The 23,681-nt window shown below is 36.9% G+C and overlaps 2 protein-coding genes across 11 annotated transcripts in view; one reads left to right on the top strand and one right to left on the bottom strand.

Moving 5' to 3' along the window:
- LOC116294857 (TNF receptor-associated factor 2) overlaps nucleotides 1-20,982 on the bottom strand; it is a 26,131-nt gene extending 5,149 nt beyond the window's left edge. For 2 of the 9 annotated variants that reach the window (XM_031702535.2, XM_031702534.2), the window contains exons 1-6: nucleotides 12,810-13,087; nucleotides 1,823-1,996; nucleotides 1,239-1,293; nucleotides 764-868; nucleotides 350-514; nucleotides 209-286 (exon numbers count right to left, since the gene is read on the bottom strand). In XM_031702535.2, the coding sequence (XP_031558395.2) occupies nucleotides 209-286; nucleotides 350-514; nucleotides 764-868; nucleotides 1,239-1,293; nucleotides 1,823-1,974 (555 nt within the window). In that variant the 5' untranslated portion in view covers nucleotides 1,975-1,996; nucleotides 12,810-13,087. Of the gene's footprint in view, nucleotides 1-208; nucleotides 287-349; nucleotides 515-763; nucleotides 869-1,238; nucleotides 1,294-1,822; nucleotides 1,997-4,458; nucleotides 4,551-6,830; nucleotides 7,216-10,855; nucleotides 10,927-12,809; nucleotides 13,089-16,533; nucleotides 16,638-20,868 lie in introns of those variants that run through there. The other 7 variants (XM_089024895.1, XM_089024893.1, XM_031702533.2 and 4 more) reach the window with 7 other exon arrangements.
- Nucleotides 13,915-23,681, top strand: LOC148904892 (uncharacterized). Of its 2 annotated transcripts, none has more exons than XM_089024896.1 (3): nucleotides 13,915-14,011; nucleotides 22,208-22,378; nucleotides 23,111-23,681. In XM_089024896.1, the coding sequence occupies exons 1-3, from the start codon at nucleotides 13,927-13,929 to the stop codon at nucleotides 23,200-23,202; spliced, it is 348 nt and encodes a 115-aa protein (XP_088881022.1). In that variant the 5' UTR covers nucleotides 13,915-13,926; the 3' UTR covers nucleotides 23,203-23,681. The 2 variants fall into 2 exon arrangements, 1 of the variants encoding a protein (XP_088881022.1); XR_016118847.1 differs by lacking the exon at nucleotides 13,915-14,011 and adding an exon at nucleotides 17,761-17,866.

Genomic DNA, 23,681 nt, shown 5'->3' with positions numbered 1-23,681 from the left:
CATTCGAAGATTTCTTTGATGGTTTATATCTGCTGTTCCGAGGTTCAGTAGAAACCTGGGTCGAGTTAGCATTACAGTGCATTGTGGGAACGTTTCAGTGGAAATATTTCCAAGATAGCGTCTATTTAGTCCTCTCAAACGGCCCTCAACCTCGGAATTGCAAAACTTCCTACTCTTTTTTACCCGTTCCCGCCAAAAGTTTACTTACCTCTTCTCTAGGAATGTTCGTTTTCATACACAAACCACAAGTTTCAGGAAAAGACATGCACTTTGTACTTTCATGGACCTAAAGAACAAATATTCTATTGAAACTGAGTCGTTGCCGAGGCAATGTTGGAATCAATGTTACCTTGACTTTAGAAAACGGGATGCTCATCTTGCAGTAATTGCATGTTACCGCTCGTTCGCTGCATTCATTCTCGAGATGGAAGGCAAGTTCACTTCTCTTTACCAGGACCCCGCAGGAAGAAAACATGCAAGAAACCCGCACGAAAGGACACTCTTCGAGATGACGCTGGAAGAATAATCGTTTGATATCACAAGATTTGGCTCTTTCTCTTCTCTCTGTCCCTCTTTTTTTCTTTCTTTCGGGTTTTTCCTTCATGTCCTTTCTTCTCTCTTTCTTTTTCTTTACCATCTTTCTTTTTTTCTTCTTCTTTTTTTCTCCTTTTCTTTCTTACTTTTCTTCCTCTTTCTTTTTCCTTTCTTCTCTTCATCCCCTTTCTGGCTTTTCTTTTAATTATCCAGTTGTAATTCTCCTTACCTCTAGTACCCTTATTTCACCAGTCCATGTGCACCCATCTTCAACATAAACACAATGCACCGTGAAAGACAGCACCTCACGCGCTATACACGCATCGGGAAACACCTTCAAAATTAGATCAAGAAAAAATGGCTTAAAATCAGATTCTTTGACCCAATGACTTTGCTCGGGATCTTCATAATGTTTTGTCAAATAGGCCTTTTAGCTTTGATGGGCCATAATGATGTTATCACATTTTAGACCACGTGTCATTCTCTTGAGAATGAGATACTTTGTTTGAGTTGTATTCATATTGAATTCACGTCTTCTCATGCACAACCGTTAACAAAGAAATGATACTCTAGGTAATGACACGTCTGAAATGGGAAAACTTTGCACCCAAGGTGAAAACTCTATCAACTGACATAAAATGATATAAGTAAAGAAAAGAGGGTAAAAGAAAATTGTGAAAAAATGAAAAAGTATTCCTAGGTACCAAGGTTTTTCCGAGAGGATTTCCATCTTTGAGACATTTGGCATCACTTGACTTCCTGCAGGTAATAAAACTTCATTTCACTCTTTTCCAGCAAATATATGAGTATAAAAAACTGAAATAACCAGTGGGTGATAAAAATATCGTATTTCATAAATATAAAAAATATTTGAACTTGGTACGTACAATTAAAAAAGTCATCATGAAGCATTACAGATTCAAATGGCTCACTAGCAGCTCGGCCATCATAGGTTTAAGTGTTTAAAGAACCATTATAATTAATCGCTAAAGTATTTTATTCTATTTTATCCACTTATATAATAACATGCGTAATAGGTTAATTACGAGCCTTACGTGAAACGACTGAAGAAGAGGGCCAATGGGCCTTTCACAACTTCAAGTCGCGTACCTATCACGCATGTTCTTATACGATTTCTGAGCCCATCCCACATGGCTTACCGCCTCATCTGTCCAATATAATATATGTAAAAACATAAAAAGTTACATTTCTTATTATATTTTTTAAATTTAGGTGGAAAATGTCAAGTGGCGAATTAATTAAATTAAATTAATATAAAGGTCTTTACCTGAGCAAAAAATCCAAGCAGGAACGACAATAATGGTGTCCACATTCTGTCTGGACGGGATCCCTCAGCACAAAGGTGCAAGAGTTACACAGGTATTTCTGTCCAATCTCCGCTAAGTCTTGTAAGGATAACCGGAAGCCCGTTTTCGCCATGACTTTCGCTTTAGATCAATTTCTAAAGAAAAGAAAAAGAAATGCTCGATATGCAGATGGCATAGTTGTTGGCGTGTATTGCATTTTAAAGTGCATGATACTGCCGCTTTCCGATTTACTCCCGAAGCATGGTAATACACAGTTTTTTTTATTCAAACGTGACGCTTGTCACAACTGTGTATTACCATGCTTCGGGAGTAAATCGGAAAGCGGTCAAGCGAGATCACACCGTGCATGGTGCGAAAGAATTTGGTGTTATGGTCATTAGCAAACAATAGAATTCCCAGAGGATCAAATCGTTGGGAAACGATCAATGTTTTCTGTATTTTTCGTTCGCTTTAGATCGCGGTGTTATGGTCATTAGCAAACAATAGAATTCCCAGAGGATCAAATCGTTGGGAAACGATCAATGTTTTCTGTATTTTTCGTTCGCTTTAGATCGCTTTAAATGAGTTCAATAGTCTCGCAATTTTGTGTAATATTAGTTTAAGTTCTAATTTGTATCCTGACGTAGTTTTGAGAGAAATAATCAGCGAATTTTAGAATAATGGAAGATCTAGTAAGATTGACTAGAAAACTGCGATGAAAAGTGCGCATCAAATGTTTACCCCGTCTTCTGCACTATACGTTTTCACAAAATCGCATAAGTCGATTACCTTCAAAATGTTCCTTTTAAAACTAGATACAGAGTAAAACTAAATGAGCAATGACTTTTGTGAATATATAGCTCTGAAATATTAATTTCGGCCGTATCAAATCCATTGTTTAGTTTTGAAGTAGATTACGCACTATATTTAAATAATCTCAAATATTTCATAATTAGCTAGATAGATTTTTTCAAAAATCCCTACAAATGGAGGCATTTAGTATATAATTATGTGGTACGAAGCATTTTAGTGTTGAACGCTCTGCAAGGCTAAAATTATTTTCTAAACGAAAACAAATATTTCATCATAATCACGTGTTATGACGTGCGATCTCACTAAAAATTACATCAAACATTAATTCAATCTTTATGTGACTTATGTGCAAAAAAGATTTGCAATCGGATAAAACACGTTTATGCGCCAGCGTTCCAAAAGTGGAAGGTAGCGGTCAAGCGTGAGGGGGTCCAGCCACCTTAACGTGTATGATAATGTAATCCCCCCACCCCACGAGTTTGGAAGATGTTTCCCAAGATTGAAGAGGCGCATTTGGAAGAACTATCGAAGATGTTTTCCCCAAGATTGAAGAGGCGCATTTGAAAGAACAGTCGAAGATCTTTTTTCCCAAGATTGAAGAGAAGGAAGAACAGTACAAGATAATGATGAACAGAAAGCTACTTTAGCTTCGAGGAGAAGAAATAAAAGAGAAAGCGAGTCTTGTCTACGCAGCTTTTACAAGCGATCAGAACCCCCCAGAACTGAAACCGCTGCATGTAATCTTACATTCATTAACCATCCATTCACAAAGAGAGAGAGAAAGATATCATAAAGGATTGCTAAATCCTTCAGTAAGTCAAGGTTTTTTCGAGGACAGCAAAAGAAAACCAAATGCCGAAGGATTTTGAGGATCAAAAAGGACTGAAAAGTGAAAGGGAAAGTGAAACAAGTTTTTGTGATGTTTATATTAAAACCACGCAAAACACCCTCAAATGAGAAAGTGAAATTCCTATTTAGACATGTCACCTCAATTCTGTGCAAGACATTGGTCGGAGTTTTGACAAATGACGTTCTTGCTTAGCTCAGTTTATCATCATAAACGAGTTTTTAGGGAAATCCCCAGCTTGGTTGGTATTTTGATGTAAACACCTGATTTCATATTAAATGTAATTTTGTGGCTAACTACTAATATGAAGCAAAGGAGCTTTTTGATATTTGTGAGTACACTGAGTATAGATGCCAAACGTATTGAGGGATTTCGCAATTGACGCTGGATTTGGCGCAGAGAAGGTAGTTCACGCAGCCGCTAGTGTCGTCACGAAGTGAACATTGCGTGACGTGGGTAGAAGACTACAGCGAAGAAACACAAGAGATGACTTGAAATTGATACACGAAACACTATCGACCTTATATTACATAGACACGGTTCTACACTTCTGCTAGCTGCTTTATTTAAATGAATGAGTGATTTGAAAGAACGGTCGGGTCATTTATTCACGGTAAATTGTCAGTAACACGCGAACGAGAACGCCAAAGCAAGCAAGCTAAAATCTATGGATATTATATAACTATTTCACACTGTATTCTAATCGTCCAGTCATCTCGGACTGTTTCGTTCTGTTTCAGCTGCTGTGTTTCAGTCCCCTTATGCCATTTACGGCCAGATCTAGAGCAGTAATGTCATCGTGTTTTGATATCCAGTCTGGTAACCCCCTCATTCAAATGACATTATTTGATAATTTGCATTCGAAATCATTTGTTTTCTAATACGAATGGATCGCTGAAACGCCTGGACAAAACTGCAAACCGTTATAGCAAACAACTATGTAAAAGATATACTTACTTGAAGGACAACGTTTTTACTCTTGCAAAGAGCAGTGGCAGTATTATAAAAGATGAGACCAAACTTGTCTCTCTGGTGGAAAACTGCTGAATCTTTATATTAAAAAAATAGCTGAATCATTGATAATTACACACGTATGTAATTGTTATTTGAAGTATACGTAATGTTTAATAAACGAGCAGGAGTGTTTTATCAGGTATAAAACACGAGGCGTAGCCGAGTGGTTTTAGACCCGATAAAACACGATCTGCGAGTTTATTAAACGGCTTAGAAAACTCCTGATGTATGTTTTCATACTGTACCGATTTTTTTACGAAATGAACCAAGTTTGATAGAGAAAATCCAAGTTAAAGTTTATGCAAATGAAGACGAATCTATATCAGATATAAAATCACCTTCATGGTCATGATTTCTATTGTGTTTTCCTCATGAATTATTAATGAGTTTTTTAAATATGTTATATTATGTTATGTTATGTTATATTATATTCCATTGGTTTTTTTTTAAGTTAAAGTTTGATCATGCTAGAGTGCACGCACTGAACATTAATTAGTACTAATTAGTACTATTTCCTACAGAATCCTTTGTTTTCTATTGTTTATTTATCACCATTTAGTATTAAAAGTTAGTATTTGTTTCACGGGTTTAGTGCGTGCACTCTAATCGTTGCATACCAACATATTATATTATAGATCTCATGTTCAGTAGTATGTTTTTCCTCTCTTTAGAGTAATTTTATCGATACCCTGAAACAAAAATGAGCCTCTGGGCATGGCTTGTTAAGTTTTGCTAGCTGAGGGACTCGGGAAACCGGACAAAATAAACTCTTGAATCATGGAACTTGCTATAGAAAAACTTTATTCATATGTGCTACTGAGTTTGGGATCGAACCCAAGACTTCAGAGGTGATAGGCGACTGGCGTTACCGCTACAGCATCCTTGATTCCCATTTTGCTAGATAGGTACAAATGCAACTCTATATAGACTATAGTAAAACAACAAGTTGAAACATGACCAAATTCTTCTCCGGTGATGTGGAATATTTTGTATTGTTTCGTAGCCAACCGCTTTGTTTACGTCACTTTAGCGCATATCGTATAAGAATTCCAATTTGGAATTTGCTGACCACAGCTTCTAGACTGGACTTAGTGCAACTCTATATAGACTATAGTAATACGACAAGTTGCAACATGACCAAAACGTACCATGCACCCTACTGTTCGGTGATGTGGAATATTCCATTGTTTCAAAGCCATTGGGCCGTTTTGTTTACATCGCTGTAGCGCATGTAGCGAATTCCAATTTGGAATCCAGTGGAAGAAGAGCCACTCTGGAATCTACGTTAATCCCATTCTTTTTAAATTAATATTTATTATCATTAGAACTTAGCTTACAGACATACATACACAGTCGACATGCAGAAAGTGATTGAATAACTTGGTCGATATTCACATTACACAGGGTGTTGTGATTCTTAGATTCTTTGTACAAGAGACTCTTCAAGAACATCCGAATAACACTTTCATGAATTTAAGAGACTGATTCAAGGGTTTTTCTCCGTGTTCTCCACTTTTCCTCCCTCTGCCAAACCTAACAATCTGTGAGTTAGTCCGTAGATTTTGTGAATTTTTTAAAAGCGAAACTAGCTACCCACGATCAGGGATAAAAAATATGCAACTAAGCAGTTTTTTTCTTTCAAGAAGAGTCATTTGAGGCGCTTGTCTTGACAATCCTCTCATGAATGCAGGCAGTAGTGCTAGATAGCTAAAGGGATAATATTATGATAATATTATATCATATCCTTTACCGCCAACCGGTTGGCTCAGTTGGTTGAGCATCGGACTTTCGTGCGGGAGTCGTGGTTCTACTCCCGGCCGGACTTGGTGCAGGATCTTTCTTAGTCAACCCCTTTTGGGTTGTTCCTCCTGCACCTTTCCACTTCTTTCTTAAGTTCTATTTGTAATTCTTTGCTTTTTGTGTGTGGAAAGATAAGAACCTTTGAAACCTTTGACCAACACTTAGGGTCTTAAAATAACTGAGGAGAAAGTGCTGCCTTTGTAATTACATCTGCAAATGGTTAGACTTTCAAGTGGCTCGGATGACCACTTTAAATGGTGGTCCCGTCTCTCCACACTCATCATTACTAACCAACATAGGAGGGACGTAAAAGAACCACTGAGGACGTAAAAAGAAACCCTGGCAGTGACCACTCCAGTGCCTGCACTTCATACTAACCATCTCTCATGCTTGTAAATTGCACAAAAAACAATCTGTCATTCACTCCTCAATGTAAAGCGCCTTTGATTATATTCATATAGAAAAGGCGCTATATAAATTTACAAACATCATCATCATCTTTATGCATTTGTTACCTTTTCTGGTCTGCTTGTTGATGATGTTTCCCAGTGTCATCAGACTGTAGCTTTTCTAGAGATACTATGTACTTATTGACTGAGTGGGAGGGCCGTACGGGAAAATATTTGGCTCGAGGTCATGTCGTACGGACCGAGCGCAGCGAGGTCCGTACAAATGACCGAGAGCCAAATATTTTCCCGTACGGCCCGACCTAACTCAGTCAATAAGCATTTTATCATATGACCCTCACGAAAATAAGAATAACTAAGAAAAAGAAAGCGCGCGGATTCGAGCAGGGCCGGACGGGTTTTTCCGGCCCGCTTACGTCAACCCGTCCGGCCCCCATCACGTGACTTTTTCCAATGGTTTTATTAGAGCGCGCGAGCAGGGCCGTACGGGTCATATGATAAAAGGAAGTATCTTCCAAAGATATCGTTCCCAAGTAGTTCCCAACTCAGTCTTATGAAGGTTTTTGTCACGAATTTATTTTGCAATATAAGCTGGTGTTCTGTCTTCCAAGTATGATGCGAGTAAGTGGAGATGTTGTGAGCCGACTGTACAACAGTCTTAGGGTAATACCCGGAATTAATTATTCACAGACGAACAGCCAAAATATTTACGTCAAAACCGGTTTCATTTACTGTAATTTATTCTCCAATAAGCAAAAATCAAAATTCGTTAAAAATAAAAATAAACTAGGATAAACTTACAAAACCAAGAAAAATTAAGATAAGAGAGACATTTTGTCTAATTTTCAGTAAAAATGTAAAGTAGGGATTTAAAATGTTGTTTTGAATTTTGGGTTAGGGTTAGAAGACGTAAGTCGTAAGAAGTGGTAAAATGAGTCTTGACAAACGCTTTAAACTATATTTTGTGTTTTTATAACTCTAATTCTCTTCCTCTAAAACGCGCAAATTTGAAAATTTCCAAGTATTTTTTCAATTATCTCTTTTGTCAAAACGAAATATTTTCCACCGCCAACAACCTATTTCTAAAAGATATTTTCCCGCACATCACATCACAAATAGATTCAGTAAAATTTTAAATTACTTAAACAAATAACTTATTGCCATTGGATATGCGGTATTATATCTAGGGTTTTATACCGAATTTTTATATGCGGCAGGTCATTTTTAGAAGTATGAAAGATGATAAATGGATCATTCTCCGCATGAACCGGTTTTTCAAAGTTGCCCGTGACAACAGTTTTGCACTGCCTGTGAACCCGAACGCCCGTTAATTGACCCTTTGGCTAAAAATAGATCCCGTGCATGCGAGGGAAACACAAAAATACCGAAAGCGAATTCAAAATATGCCGTTCCAGCCTAAAAGACAAAGTCATTCAAAAGACAAAGCCTAACCTCATCTATACATAATTAAGAAGAGTTTTTAAAGCATCTTTGTCTATTGTTTAGCATCAACTATTTACTCAGTAATACTTTTTTGCCCTGGGTATTATATTTTGAACATCGCGCTGCCAAATTAGCAATAATAACAGTCATTATTGAGCATTATATGGCAGCAAAACGTCGACCAGTTTACAAGCGGCTATGTCACCCTTGATTCCCATTTTGTCAGTCGAAGCGTAGCTAACAACATCTTCTAGATATGAGTTGAAATAGGAAGTGTTTATGTAAAAGCCTAATGAATTATTAATAAGATAGTATAGACAGTTAAGTCAAAGCGAGCGGCGGACTTTGCACCTTAGTAAGCGTTGTGCTCTGTGACTTGCATGAATTATTCATGATTAAGACGCAAAATTTTGCCTATTACTACGAAAAGTCACTGCAACGAGGTCTCGCTCTACTATCAAACTATTATGATGGCAGTGAAGATGGTTGTTGCTATATTCTGCTTCTTGATGGATCTTTGGATGATGGAATACCGAACAGACAATAATCACGGTAAAAAAATTAACATAGCTAAGTTACGTCGACAAAAAGCTACGATAGAATATATATATATGTATATATCTAAGTCAATTCCTCAAGGCCGGTATAGATAACTGCACTTTTTAACGACACACGTGACACCATTTTGCTTCAAAATATACACTTTTTTTGAAAACACACTGTATCAATCATAAAGGTAAAATCTTCAAACTTTATGAAAAAAAGGAGCTCAAAAGTATTTTAGCAAGGGAAATATTCGAAGTAAAGAGTTTTCAATAGTCCATATTAGGTCATTGCCCCCTTATTGACAATGGGCATATTTCGCTCTTAATAAATGCGTGATCTGATTAAAAAAAAACTGAATGAGCCAAAGGGAAATATACATTATTTGTATTTGAAAATGTATCTGACTTTGTTAATTGATCCTTACATATGATCCTTAGTAGAAGTTAACCCTAGCCTTTCCTATACTCTAAAGTAATATCACTAGTTGAAAGCAAAATAGTAGCTTTTCAATCATATTATGGTAATTAACGATGATCCAAGCACTACGCATATCCACGAGTTAAAAACCAGCACATATCCGTATCCTACTCTTTCACTAAACTTAACTAAACTATATTATTCACTACTCCAGACGGTCATAGTTGATGAGATGCGCGAGTTGAGACTTTAGGACTTTCGCTACTTCAAGAACATCCGAATAACATTGTTTGGTTGATAGATAGATAAACTTTATTTCCCCTCGGTTTTACATGCAGCTTGGTAGGCCTCTAGTATATAACTGCTAATTATCCGAGAAAATAATGAGTGTAAAAGAAAAGAAAATACAGTATATCTTAAATCTTTACCATATATAAATATACAAATGGGAAAGCTATGAAAACTAAGTTATGGTATTATTATACATTATCAAACCGAAAAATATGAATTAATTCGAGGCCGGTTTTTTGTATGCGGGTCGACTCCGGTTCGTTTTTCTCCTTCCGCAAAATCTAACGAGCTAAATTCCAGTTTCATCTTAGTCTTGCCCAAACTGAATTCGACTTTGCTCAGCCCATAAGTTGTGTGTATTGTTTTAAAGCGAAAGTCATCCACGATCCCTGATCATGAAAAATGGGTGTTACTAAATGGAGTAACGAGTAACGAGTAAACCGAGTAACCAGAAAACGAGTAGCATGACATTTTTTATACACTGAAAAATCTGATTCGATTTTTAAAATCATTCAAATGTTCATAACACATTTACTAAAATTGCTTACGAGTAAAGCAATGTAATACACGGGAATCCAGGAGATTCAAAGGGAATATTCCGTTTTCATCATTGTACAAATGGGTCGAGAATTCTTCCACGATTTTCTCTCAAGGTTTACTGTTATATTGTCTATGGCTGTATTAACTCTATATAGCCTGACATTTTAGCCATATAGTTGCGAGAATTGGACGACAAATATTGAACCTGATAATCTAGAGCGTTTTATTACTGTCTTATATCAGTGGTAAACCGAAGCCAAAACCTGGTTCTGACAAAGAGAGATAAACGAAAAAAAAACCAAAATCAAAAGGAATCCTTGAAATTACGCGGTGAACACTAGGTACAACTCTCATTCTCCATCACACTGCAATTACTCAAAAGAAAGTAATCGATCCTTCTAAACAAATACAAAAATATAACTTGCACTCGTCTTGCTTCCAGTCTTTTTGAAATACGATAAAAAGGCTGCGAGACACAAACGGCAAACGGGATTTGTGTAGGAAAACTAGACTACTACAACAGGGAACCCAACCAAATTGGCACTGTATCTTAAACAAATAAAAAACTCATAAAACACAACGGAAAATGCAAATTATGATAAATTAATATACATTATTATTTATTTTAGATTTTTCAATGTATAACACATTTGATGTTACTCTTTTTCTGGTTACTCGGTTTACTCGTTACTGCGTTACTCGTTTTAGCAATACCCCATGAAAAATTGTGCAACTAAGCATTATTTAGTAAGTAGCATCACGATTAAATGTGTGTTTCTATTTTCTCGAGCTTTGTCTTGACAATCCTCTCATGAATGCAGGCAGTAGTGCTAGATAGCTAAAGGGATAATATTATGATATTATTATGTCATATCCTTTATGCATTTGTTAATTACCTTTTCTGGTTTGGTAGTTGAAATCGTATGTCAGTCAGTTTGCAACTACCCATATGATGCGGGTAAAAGATTTTGTGTTTACCAACTGATAGTGGTAGATAGGGGAATCCCCGATTTAAATCATTCATAGCCGAACAGCCAAACACGCCAAAACCGGTTTCATTCAACAAATCTATTCCTCTAGTTCATTCGAGTAATTTAGGAAAGCCGATGGATCATCGTTCAAAAGGACTAAGATTTCGCCCTGGGCGACCAAAACTTAGCCAGAGAAAACAGACAGATTGTGTATGCAAAATATATTCATGCCCGTGAATGACGCTTATGCTTTGTGATTCCTTATGAGTCAAACAGGATTTGCTCTTGCGGCTGGGAATATTCCAACATTCACTCTTGTGAGCAATTCATCGTAACTTGAAATCGGATATTCGGCATAAAAACTGCAATATCGGTCTTAATACTTAATAATACTCGAGTATTACATGGAACACCATGACAATTGATTGCTTTAGAACAGAGAGTAAAGAATAACACGTCTACAATATTCACATGGTTGCACATGAGAGTTCCCGGCCAAAACGATTGCAAATTGATCCGAGCAAACTGTCAGTCAACATTCCAATGCTAGGATCGCTTTTGCCGGCGTTGCGACAGATCGTTGCCGTCAAAGTCGCGTGATCGGCACGTAGCCTGCGTAAGCCCCGCCTGCGTTCAGCAAACTACTAGGTATCGAATTATGCACACCGTAGATTGAGTTTCGTAAATTAATATCAAGTTCCATACCATGTCATGTATGTCGAGAAATGTCAAGAAATAGAGAAAACTCATCGAGTTCTCGTCGAGAAATTTAAAAACTTGAAATAAAAATATTTCTCGACATACTGCCCTAGATAAAACTCGTTTATGATAATAAACTGAGCTAAGCAAGAACTTGTCAAAAACTGACCAATGTTTTGCACAGCAGTAACGGCGTTCCATATGTTTCTCTGTTTTAACCTATCAAAGGGTTGTCAAATTCTGGTTAGAAAAGTAGGGGTCACCATGCATTTAAAAGAAATAATAAGGCTTAAAAAACGTTAACAAGTGATGACGGCATTATTTTACTTACGCCAGACATTTCTAATTTAATTCGTCCTAAATCGTTTTCTGCTTTAACTTTTATTGAAAATCAATGCTTTGTTTAGTGCAATTCGAATAATGAATTTGAGATTCCTCAAATGTAGGTGTCCAGTACGTGTGCGTGTGGACAATAGTAGGCACCGTCCTTAACTATACGCCCGTGAGGTAGCTCACTACAGCTGCTAGATCGGTACAAATGCAACCCTATATAGACTCTAGTAACATGACTAAATTTTTCTCTGGTAATGTGGAATACAGTATTTTGCATTGTTTCGAAGCCAACCGCTTTGTTTACGTCGCTTTAGCGCATATCGTATCAGAATTCCAATTTGGAATCCAGTGGAAGAAGAGCCACTCTGTGGAATCCACGTTAATTCCATTCTTTTTAAATTAATATTTATTATCATAAGAACTTACAGACACACATACACAGTCGACATGCAGGAAGTGATTGAATAATTCGGGTCGATGCACATTACACAGGGTGTTGTGATTCTTAGATTCTTAGAGACTCTTCAAGAACATCCGAATAACACTTTCATGAACTTAAGAGACTGATTCAAGGGTTTTTCTCCGTGTTCTCCACTTTTCCTCCCTCTGCCAAACCTCAGTAACAATCTGTGAGTTAGTCCGTAGATTTTGTGAATTTTTTAAAAGCGAAACTAGCCACCCACGATCAGGGATAAAAAAATATGCAACTAAGCAGTTTTTTCTTTCAAGAAGAGTCATTCGAGGCGCTTGTCTTGACAATCCTCTCATGAATGCAGGCAGTAGTGCTAGATAGCTAAAGGGATAATATTATGATAATATTATGTCATAACCTTTATGCATTTGTTACCTTTTCTGGTCTGCTTGTTGATGATGTTTTCCAGTGTTACCAGACTGTAGCTTTTCTAGAGCACTAGAGATACCAGAAAGTATCTTCCAAAGATATCGTTCCCAAGTAGTGTTATCACATGCTAAAACCCTTCAAAGAACAACTTAGTTCAGAAGTAGTGGAATCCGTTCTTTAGAATTCATACAGTACTTTACTTGAAGATCGGCAAACACTTTTATTGCACTGCATGAATCCAAGTAAGCTTTTCTTGAAAATCAGTTCTAGGGACGGCCTTTAGTTCCCAGCATCCCCCAGTAATGAATATGTTGGTAACCAAGCGAAACACAGATCACAGAGCAAAGATTCCACGAGTATTTTATTTCAGTTTAGTTTAGTTTTTTTTCCAAAAGCAAAGATAGAAAAAGTTTCACTGAGAAAGGTCAGTCAGTTTGCTTTATGAGAATTATAAATACGTCCTGCATAACACACACACACACACTCTCTCTCTTCGCTCCTTTTATCCGATCAAAACAATATTCAATTAAACGGTTTGTCTAATATAAGTTTTACAACAATTAACGATTTTTACCGTAAACTGATACAACGAAGTCTTATGGAGGTTTTTGTCACGTATTTATTTTGCAATACAAGCTGGTGTTCTGTCTTCCAAGTATGATGCGATTAAGAGGAAATGTTGTGACCACTGTACAACATTAGGGGAATCCCCGGAATTAAATATTCAGACGAACAGCCAAACATTTACGTCAAAACCGGTTTCATTTACTGTAATTTATTCTCCAATAAGCAAAAATCAAAATCCGTTAAAAATAAAAATAAACTAGGATAAACTTACAAAACCAAGAAAAATTAAGTTAAGAAACACATTTTGTCTTCAAATGTTCAGTAAAAATGTAAAGTAGGGATTTAAAATATTGTTTTGAATTTTTACGGCCATTTCACGGCCAGTGGAACGTAAACAAAGAAAAAAGCATGGACGTATAGTTTAAATGACCAAAAGACTTGCATGCTATTACGCGGACAAACAATTGCAGCGAGGCGGGGACGTGTTCTACTGCAGACTCATCCAGTGGCTGAAAACGTTCATACGGAGATCAAAACAAGAGAACTTTTCACCGAAATGTTTTATATGACAGTGAGGATGCTTGGTGCTGCAGCATTCTGCTACTTACTGGATCTTTGGATGAGAGAATACAAAATGCCAGGTACATTTCTAACTCAAGATTTGAATTCGAGTCTTAATTTTCATCGCGTATCGGGTCTGGTAAAGAAGTGTTGAAACGAGTCTTGACAAACGCCTTGAACTATATTTTGTGTTTTTATAACTTTAAAGTGCTTATAAGCCTTTACACAATATTTTCAGAATTGATTCTTTAGATAGTGAATAGTTGATTGTGAAAATAATTCGTCATTTGAATGTTGGGTCTTTGAGATACGAAGGTTTATATTTCCAATATGTTAATGACTTAACATAAGGGATTTGAGTTATTTTGTGGCAACTTTTAATATTGAACGCTGGACATTTTTTGAAAAAAATTTTGTAAGAACCTTTACGTGAGTCACGAGTAAAAGGGTGATGCTTTTAATACTGTATTCCAGAACGAGTGCAGTGTTGTATATTAAATGAAAACTGACTGAAAACTGAACAAAACATTTCATGACACTGTGAAAGGTTGCATCATTTCTCAATTTATCCCTGATTGAGTGTCATATTCAAATGTTATCGATACCCCGAAAAAATAAGCTTCTGGATATGGCTAACTTGCAGATCGTATTGGAATTTATCGTATTAGGCTTAGAGGAGAGAGAGAGAAACAGGAGAAAATCCCACCCAAGTCGACCCTAGAGGCGAGTGCGTTACTGCGCGTGACAACACCCATGATTCACATTTTGTCGAAACTTTCCTCTCACTCCGTGTTCACTGCGCCAGTGAGCCAGCAACCACATATGTGCCAGTGAGCCAGCAACCACATATGTGCCAGTGAGTTGGCAAAGTGGGACTGGGCTTAGTGCAAGTCTATATAGACCGACTATAATAAAACAACAAGTTGAAACATGATGAAAACGACCATGCCATCTGTCCGGTTATGTGAAATATTTCCATTGTTTCAAAGCCATTGGACCGGTTTGTTTACATCGCTCTAGCCCATATCGTAGCAGATATTTTACATACACAGTCGACATGCAGAAAGGATTGAATATATTGGTCGATATTCACATTACACAGGGTGTTGTGATTCTTAGATTCTTTGTACGAGAGACTCTTCAAGAACATCCGAATAACGTTGTCAACGTTTGGTTGATAGATAGATAAACTTTATTTCCCCTCGGTTTTACATGCAGCTTGGTAGGCCTCTAGTATATACTGCTAATTATCCAAGAAAATAATGAGTGTAAAAGAAAAGAAAATATATCTTAAATCTTTACCATATATAAATATACAAATGTCAAAGCTATGAAAACTAAGTTATGGTATTATTATACATTATTAAACCGAAAAATATGAGTTAATTCGAGGCCGGTTTTTTGTATGCGGGTCGACTCCGGTTCGTTTTTCTCCCTCCGCAAAATCTAACAAGCTAAATTCCAATTTCATCTTAATCTTACCCAAACTGAATTCGACTTTGCTCAGGCCATAGGTTGTGTGTATTGTTTTAAAGCGAAAGTCATCCACGATCCCTGATCGAAAAATGGGTGTTACTAAATGGAGTAACGAGTAACGAGTAAACCGAGTAACCAGAAAACGAGTAGCATGACATTTTTTATACATTTAAAAATCTGATTCGATTTTTAAAATCATTCAAATGTTCATAACACATTTACTAAAATTACTTACGAGTAAAGCAATGTAACTTTACACGGGGATTCAGGAGATCCAAAGGGAATATTCCGTTTTCATCATTGTACAAATGGGTCGAGAATTCTTCCACGATTTTCTCTCAAGGTTTACTGTTATATTGCCTATGGCTGTATTAACTCTATATAGCCTGACATTTTAGCCATATAGTTGCGAGAATTGGACGACAAATATTGAACCTGATAATCTAGAGCGTTTTATTACTGTCTTATATCAGTGGTAAACCGAAGCCAAAACCTGGCTGTGACAAAGAGAGATAAACGAAAAAAAAACCAAAATCAAAAGGAATCCTTGAAATTACGCGGTGAACACTAGGTACGACGCTCATTCTCCATCACACTACAATTACTCAAAAGAAAGTAATCGATCCTTCTAAACAAATACAAAAATATAACTTGCACTCGTCTTGCTTCCAGTCCCTTTTTGAAATACGATAAAAAGGCTGCGAGACACGAACGGCAAACAGGATTTTGTAGGAAAGCTAGACTACTACAACAGGGAACACAACCAAATTGGCACTGTATCTTAAACAAATCAAAACTCATAAAACACAACAGAAGATGCAAAATATGATAAATTAATATACATTATTATTTATTTCAGATTTTTCAATATATAACACATTTGATGTTACTCTTTTTCTGGTTACTCGGTTTACTCGTTACTGCGTTACTCGTTTTAGCAGTCCCCCCTTGAAAATTGTGCAACTAAGCATTATTTAGTAAGTAGCATCATGATTAAAAGTGTGTTTCTATTTTCTCGAGCTTTTTCTTGACTATCCTCTCATAAATGCAGTCAGTAGTGCTAGATAGCTAAAGGGATAATATTGTGATAATATTATGTCATATCCTTTATGCATTTGTTAATTACCTTTTTCTGGTTTGGTGGTTGAAGTTAGTTTGCAGCTACCCAGGCTGAAATTGGAGGCTTTTCTTAGAAATCAGAACTATTACCAGTCTCCCCATGTAATAAATATTTTATTTTTATTTTACATCTTTATGTGAGAATATGTGTCAGTGTGCAGTCTGAAAGTATTCAGCTAAACGGCTTGTCTAAGTTTTAAAACATTGCTTTTTAACTTTAATTTAATTCAACAAAGTCTAATTTTTGTCACGTATTGGAATATAAGCTAGTGTTCTGTCTTCCACGTATGATGCGAGTAGAGGATGTGAGATTTTGTGTTTACCAACTGATAGTGGTAGATAGGGGAATCCCCGATTTAAATCATTCATAGACGAACAGCCAAACACGCCAAAACCGGTGTCATTCAACTAATCTATTCCTCTAGTTTAGTGAAGTAACTTAGGAAACCAAGATAAAGGAATTCAAAAGGACGTCTTAAGATTCCGCCCTGGGCGACCAATACTTACCCAGAGAAAACAGAAGGATTTTGTGTACAAAATACATTAATGCCGTGAAAGACGCTTATGCTTTGTGATTCCTTATGAGTCAAACAGGATTTTCTCTTGCGGGGAATATATATGTTGTGTACATATAAAATGCGACCAAAATTTATTGATACGTATTTGAGATTTATTAAACTCATTAATAATTCATGAGGAAAACACAACAGAAATAAGGACCGTGAAGAGTTCTGTAATCCTGTTCATTTGCATAAACTTTAAGATACACCTCAAAGCCGTGTACTTTGGGAGAGGTGATATTTTGATCAGCAGAAAAACTGACATTTTCGTGAAGTAGATTTACTCTAATGATTCGACAAGATTTCGTCACAAGTTGCGAGCAGCAGTGACAAATGAAACGCTTAAAAATTTGGAGCATTAAACTCAGTAAATAAAAAATCGTGAAAATCGACGCAAACTCGATTGACTAAACTCTAAAAATAGACCCCTGTTGAAATAACAGTTGGACGCGAGTCAACAGTCCAATCAAAGGACTAGATATAACTTTTCAACCTGATATGGTCTTTGCTATTTGACGAGCATCATTATAGTAATCTCAGTCAAGTGGTGCATGTGCCATCACTCTGGGACGGTATGCGGGACTGTTTCGTCTATACTGATTCAAAGCAAGACGTTTTAAAAAACACAACATTTCTACATTTCACATTCGGATAAAATGACGGTCCACGTCCAATTGGCTTGTATTGTCATTTTCATCGTGTTCTCGTCTTGGACCCGAGTTTGGTTAGATGGTCTTAGCAGAGTCTACGAATTAGTGGAGAGCTGGTTAGCTGATTCAGGTAATGTTGATGTATGCATATCTAGCTGTATCAGAAAGTATGCTATATAAAAATAATTAATTGAAATGAATTATTGAAATCTTAAATCAGTTTGAATCAATTTTACTATTACACCTTCCTACAAAGTGTTTTTAAAAGTTTCCTTCTAACAAGCCTGAAACGAGATATGTCTTACCCCGAAGCAGTGTGAAAAGGATAATGGTCTAGGACGAGACTCAATCTCGCTTTCAGAGTGATAGAGTCACGGTGACGTCACGCTAACTAATAATTCTTTTTTTAAATTGTAACTTTTGCAAAGAAATGTGTATTTTTTTTGAAATTCAGTGTACCGTAAATCTTACGTTGTCAGTTTGACACCAAATTCTGATGTAGCACTAAATTCAGTTCAATGACGTCGCACCACGGGTAGCCCAAGCTTGGTTTCTGTGGTGTCATGTTATAAGGAAATGTATGGGGATTCATCAAAAATTTCAATAAAATCATTAAAACGTGAAATAAAGCCTCGAAACTTTACCCGAAAATTTAGCCCGTTTTAAGGATTTTTTCCCCACCATCGCACATCGCACATCGCACATCGCACTGCCAAATTAGTAATAATAACAGTAATTATTGAGCATTATATGGCAGCAAAACGTCGACCAGTTTACAGCGGCTATGTCACCCTTGATTCCCATTTTGTCAGTAAAAGCGTAGCTGACCACATCTTCTAGACTCTAGTAAAACAATGAGTTGAAACAGGAAGTGTTTATGTAAAAGCCTAATGAATTATTAATAAGATAGTATAGAAGGTAAAGTCGCTAGATAGTTAGCCTGCGTGTAGCCGTTTATAAACGGCTGCACTCAGGCTATAGACTAGCCTGCTGTGCAGACGTTTTTAGTGTCGGCTCGTTCCTTTCCCTCACCACAAACGTCTGCTCAAACTAGCCACACATTCCTTTCCCTTTGTTTAATCGGACCAATCAGCAACGCCAACAAATAATGTAAACAACTGCCCACGTTCAAATTTCTGTAAAAACGTATCGTCCAAAGTTCGTAAATCCTCGTATAAAATATTAATAATTTCCAAATCTATATGGATAGGACTCATAAGAAAGTTGTAGGAGCTGAATCTAACCGCTTTTTATGTTCGTGTGAGCGTGTGAGGGAGTCGTAAATGAAAAGATAAGAATATACGACAAATCTACCGTCGACATCAAAGAACTTATCGAAAAAGTACTGGAGATCGATCTCAGTCTTTATGATTCAAACAGTAAACCATCGATTTTCCAGCTCCTGATAGAAGATTTACGAAAACGTCTCGTTTTTCAGAGACGAAGCACCTTAAGGCTTTTTTTCTGATACGAATTAAGATCGCATCGCTTATCTAAATTTTGCAGACATTTCTAAAGGCTTCATCGATATCGAAAGTAAGCCAAGGTGAAGGTCAGCTTCCAGCATTTCGAGAGGCGCGCTCTGATTGGTCAATCTAAGGGCAGAGGAGGGCGATCAAGTCGCGTGAAGCATTGTGGGTTAAAAGTTTCATTACGCTTCATTTGCATTTGACCGTCGTCGTGTGAACATCTCCTGGCGAGAAAGTATTATGAATGCCAAATCTGTCTCACCGGTTTGGTGTGGATTTTCTTGCAGTTGGTGATTTCCTATATCTATACTGTGTAGAATTTCAATTTCTACATACTTGTACGGTGAAGTCTCTGCCATTTATGTCGATAAAACTAGTTGGGGGCAAGTTAGCTTCACTGACAACCCTCGCGAACGACTGAGGATTGTTTTGGTTCGTGACTGCCAAAAAATCCGAGAACTAAATGAGAAAGATGAGAGGACTAAATGAGAGGGCCTTTGACCGTAAGGGCTGTTGGTTGCTGCGAAATAGTGCTAAGTGATGGATATTTAATTTGTAGAAGATAATATAGGTAAGTTGTAGTGCTTGGGAACGAGGTTATTCCGGGCGGAAGCCCTTGGAATTAAATTCGGAAAAATTAATTTCCGACCTCGCTGGGATTCGAACCCACGACCTTCGGAATTGTACTACCGATGCTCTACCAGCTGAGCTAGAGGTCAGACTAGAGCAGACTAGTCTGACCTCTAGCTCAGCTGGTAGAGCATCGGTAGTACAATTCCGAAGGTCGTGGGTTCGAATCCCAGCGAGGTCGGAAATTAATTTTTCCGAATTTAATTCCAAGGGCTTCCGCCCGGAATAACCTCGTTCCCAAGCACTACAACTTACCTATATTATCTTCTACTATTTCATTAGTGCCACGCGGTCCACATACTCCGATATTTAATTTGATAACTTTATTCAAACGCGATTGATTGAGCTAGAACATCGAGCATCCAAACAACCGATCGGCTTGAAATCACATACCCGGCGACTAAGATGACAAACCTTGAACCGATTTTTCTCTTCAAAAATATCTCCTAAAACCATTCATTTCATTACATACATTCATTCTTAATTCATTTCTTGTCAAGCTTAGGTTCTTATCATTGAAACTTTTTGCTTGGAATAATTATAAAGCTCAAATCGAACGTTCAAAAGTAGGCAGCCACCTTAAACCATGACTATTGCTTCAAAGGCTTTTGAGGCATCAATAAAGAATTTCACAAGGAAGTCATTATAGACATTTTTAAAAACTCATTAATAATTCATGAAGAAAACACAATAGAAATCATGACCATGAAGGTGATTTTATATCTGATATAGATTCGTCTTCATTTGCATAAACTTTAACTTGGATTTTCTCTATCAAACTTGGTTCATTTCGTAAAGAATTCGGTACAGTATGAGAACATACATCTGGAGTTTTTTAAGCCGTTTAATAAACTCGGAGATCGTGGTTTATCGGGTCTAAAACCACTCGGCTACGCCTCGTGTTTTATACCCGATAAAACACTCCTGCTCGTTTATTAAACAGTACATAGTCATTATACCTTTTACTAGAAAGGTTTGGTCCGTACGTATGCAAGTATTTCATGTTGTCAGCATATCGTGTTTTGTTACTTACTCTAATGTCTGGATCTTCACAAGAACCCAAAACCAAGAAAGTATATCCGAAGAGTTCCAAAATTCTCTCCTTTGTTCTAGAACTATGCAACAGAATGCAACAGTGCAGTTAAAGCAACTGTTTTCCTCGTTCCCAGTCTAGCTTAGCCTCCTTCGCAGCCGTTCTTAGGGAAATGTTGCGTGACGACCCTAAGAACGGCTGCAAAGGAGGCTAAGTCTAGCTGGATTTGTAAGGTTTGTTTGTTTGTTTATCAAAGTAAAAGTAAATCCAGTGGTTTTAATTATAAACATTTTTAATTTGACAAAATACTGTAGCATATAATGGTTAAACTAACTTGAATCCTTTCCTATTATGAAGTAGAGTTGACTGAATTATCGTTATTCACGGCTGCCTGTCAAGCATCTACTGTATAACTTGTATTTACGACCTCAACAGAAATGCAAATTAGGGGATTCCCGGGTCTCAGGAACAGTCTATATATATACTCTCGCGGGAGGCTGAGAGGTCGCGTTGCAAATTACTCTCTACTCTCTACAAGAGCTTTAATTAGAAAACATAACATTTCTACATTTCATATTCGGATAAGATGACGGTCCATGTTCTCTTGGCTCTCATCGTCATTTTCTGTTTGTTTTTATTTTGGAGCACTAGTTTTGTTAGATGGTTTTAGTAGAAGCTACGAATTAGTGGAGAACTGGTTAGCCGATTCAGGTAATTTCGATGTATGCATATTTAACCTTACCTTTTAGCTGTATCAGATGCTATACTATAAATTAATTAATTGAAATGAATCATTGAAATCTAAAATCAGTTTGAATCCATTTTACTAAGCACGATCGATCTGCACCTTCTTTAGTGTTTTAAAAAGTTTCCTTTTTAGAGAATAGAAAGAATTTTATTCAAATTTTAGTTTACGTGTGATCTTCACAGAACTGTCATTCGTAGTTTTATTTTGTATCTGGGTGACAACTGTAGATATGTGTTAACTCATAAACTCAGCTCGTGGTCGCAGCGCAGTAGAGAGTTTAAGATTAAAAAATTCTTTAAAATTAGTGAAAAGGAATCGCAAAAACTCCAAGTAGGAGATAAACAAAAGAATACTTCTATTTGGTAAGAAGGTTTGTAAAACATAAAATGAAATGTAGGAAAACGATGAATACGTGGTCGCATTTACCGTTTGCGGGAAGCAAAAAAACGGGAATCTTTATCTGCCTAGTGTCTATAAATACTCACGTTCCGCGTTGAAGACGCCGACCCGTTTTTCAATTTACTATTTATATGCTCGACTGTTTTGACTAACTGACTATTTAACTGACATTTGATTACTTTTTTCTTTAAGGCATCGTTTGGTTAATCGGCTGTCTCTATTTGGTCGGTGTCATACTTTATTGGTCAAATACACGAGAATGGCTAATAAGACAAGCTATTCTCATCAATCAAAGATGGAATGGACGAATACCAGTAGAGAACGATGAGTTGGATGCAGCTGCTCCAGTCATTGGTGTAGCAGGTCAGTAGTACTTGCTATTCTATTTAGGGGCCTTCGAATCATGTTAAAACCGGCTCCGATCCTTTGAAGTTTGTTTGACCGGAACAAATTTGGTCCGATGCGAAAAATGCATCGCACTTGTCCCAACACATATCCAGCTGCCAGAGTCACTTTACTCTTTCTCACGCCAGCTGGATATCCAGCAATAAGAAAACACAAGTGCGCTCTCGCGGAACGCACGGGTGAGTTCACCTAAAGGTTTTAACTAAGTGAAATGGCATTTCACTAACCAGAGTGATTTGAGGAGACATTTTTCTATCAATTCCAAATTCTCAGAAACCAAAACACTATCAACAAAAAAACGTTACCCGTTTGGTTAGAAGTAATGTTATTGATGTGAGAAAAAGAATGAATGCTTACCTTGGAACTCAGACTAAGAAAAAAAAAATTCTTTCTAGTAAAATGCAATTTCACCTTTCCCCCCTCCCTCTCCCCTTGCGTCTTCAATATCCTGCACTCCGAACTTGAAAACCATATTAAAAGAGGAGATATCTATCTTAACAATAAGCCTTTTCATAGTTTAAGAATCGATTTCACTGCGCATGCGATTTTATCCCAGATTTCTTACCTTCTTTTGTTTAATTAAGAACAAAAGAAGGTTTAGACAAAAGGTGAGAAATTCGGAATAAAATCGCATGCGCAGTGTAATCGATTCTTAAACTATGAAAAGGCTTATAAGGGTATTCGTTTTAGTTATAGAAAACGTACGTAAAGACCAGCCCAATGAACAAAATGGCGATGCAATCCTGCCGTGGTATGAATATGAGCCAATCTACATGCTTTGACTCAGAACTCTCTAGCAGACGTTTGACGTGATGAATATCTGACAGCAAATCCGTATTTTTATAACATCCAATGTACTCACTAAGATTCACTTGAATTGTAGTTATGGTGTGTTACAGACACTTTTTAAAAACGTATATTTTAAATTCATCACTAACGCTGTGTACGTAACTTTTGATAGCTGATTCATAGCCTTAATCTATTCCAGTCGGACTTTTTGCTTTATATGTTTGATAAATGATAGCTCCAAGCTATTTTAAAAGTTGTTTTCAAGTCATCAACTATATTTTTTATATTACTAAGGCCATCGGCAATTTTAGATTGTCGGCAAATAAGAAATTGATCAAAAGAACCCGGAATGACACATGTCCTAGAATGAGAAGACACCATAAAAAAAGGTACGCGTCAGTTGTCATTAGCTTTGAGACCTTGGCTAAACAGTTCCAAAGAACTGACGCATACCATTTGACAACTGCCCGCT

This window comes from Actinia tenebrosa, unplaced genomic scaffold (assembly GCF_029948245.1).
Source record: "Actinia tenebrosa isolate PJP-AT-01 unplaced genomic scaffold, QUT_ActTen_1.0 PGA_scaffold9__36_contigs__length_13948895, whole genome shotgun sequence".
In the NCBI taxonomy this organism is placed as follows: domain Eukaryota; kingdom Metazoa; phylum Cnidaria; class Anthozoa; order Actiniaria; family Actiniidae; genus Actinia; species Actinia tenebrosa.
This window is presented reverse-complemented; position numbering and strand designations above follow the sequence as displayed.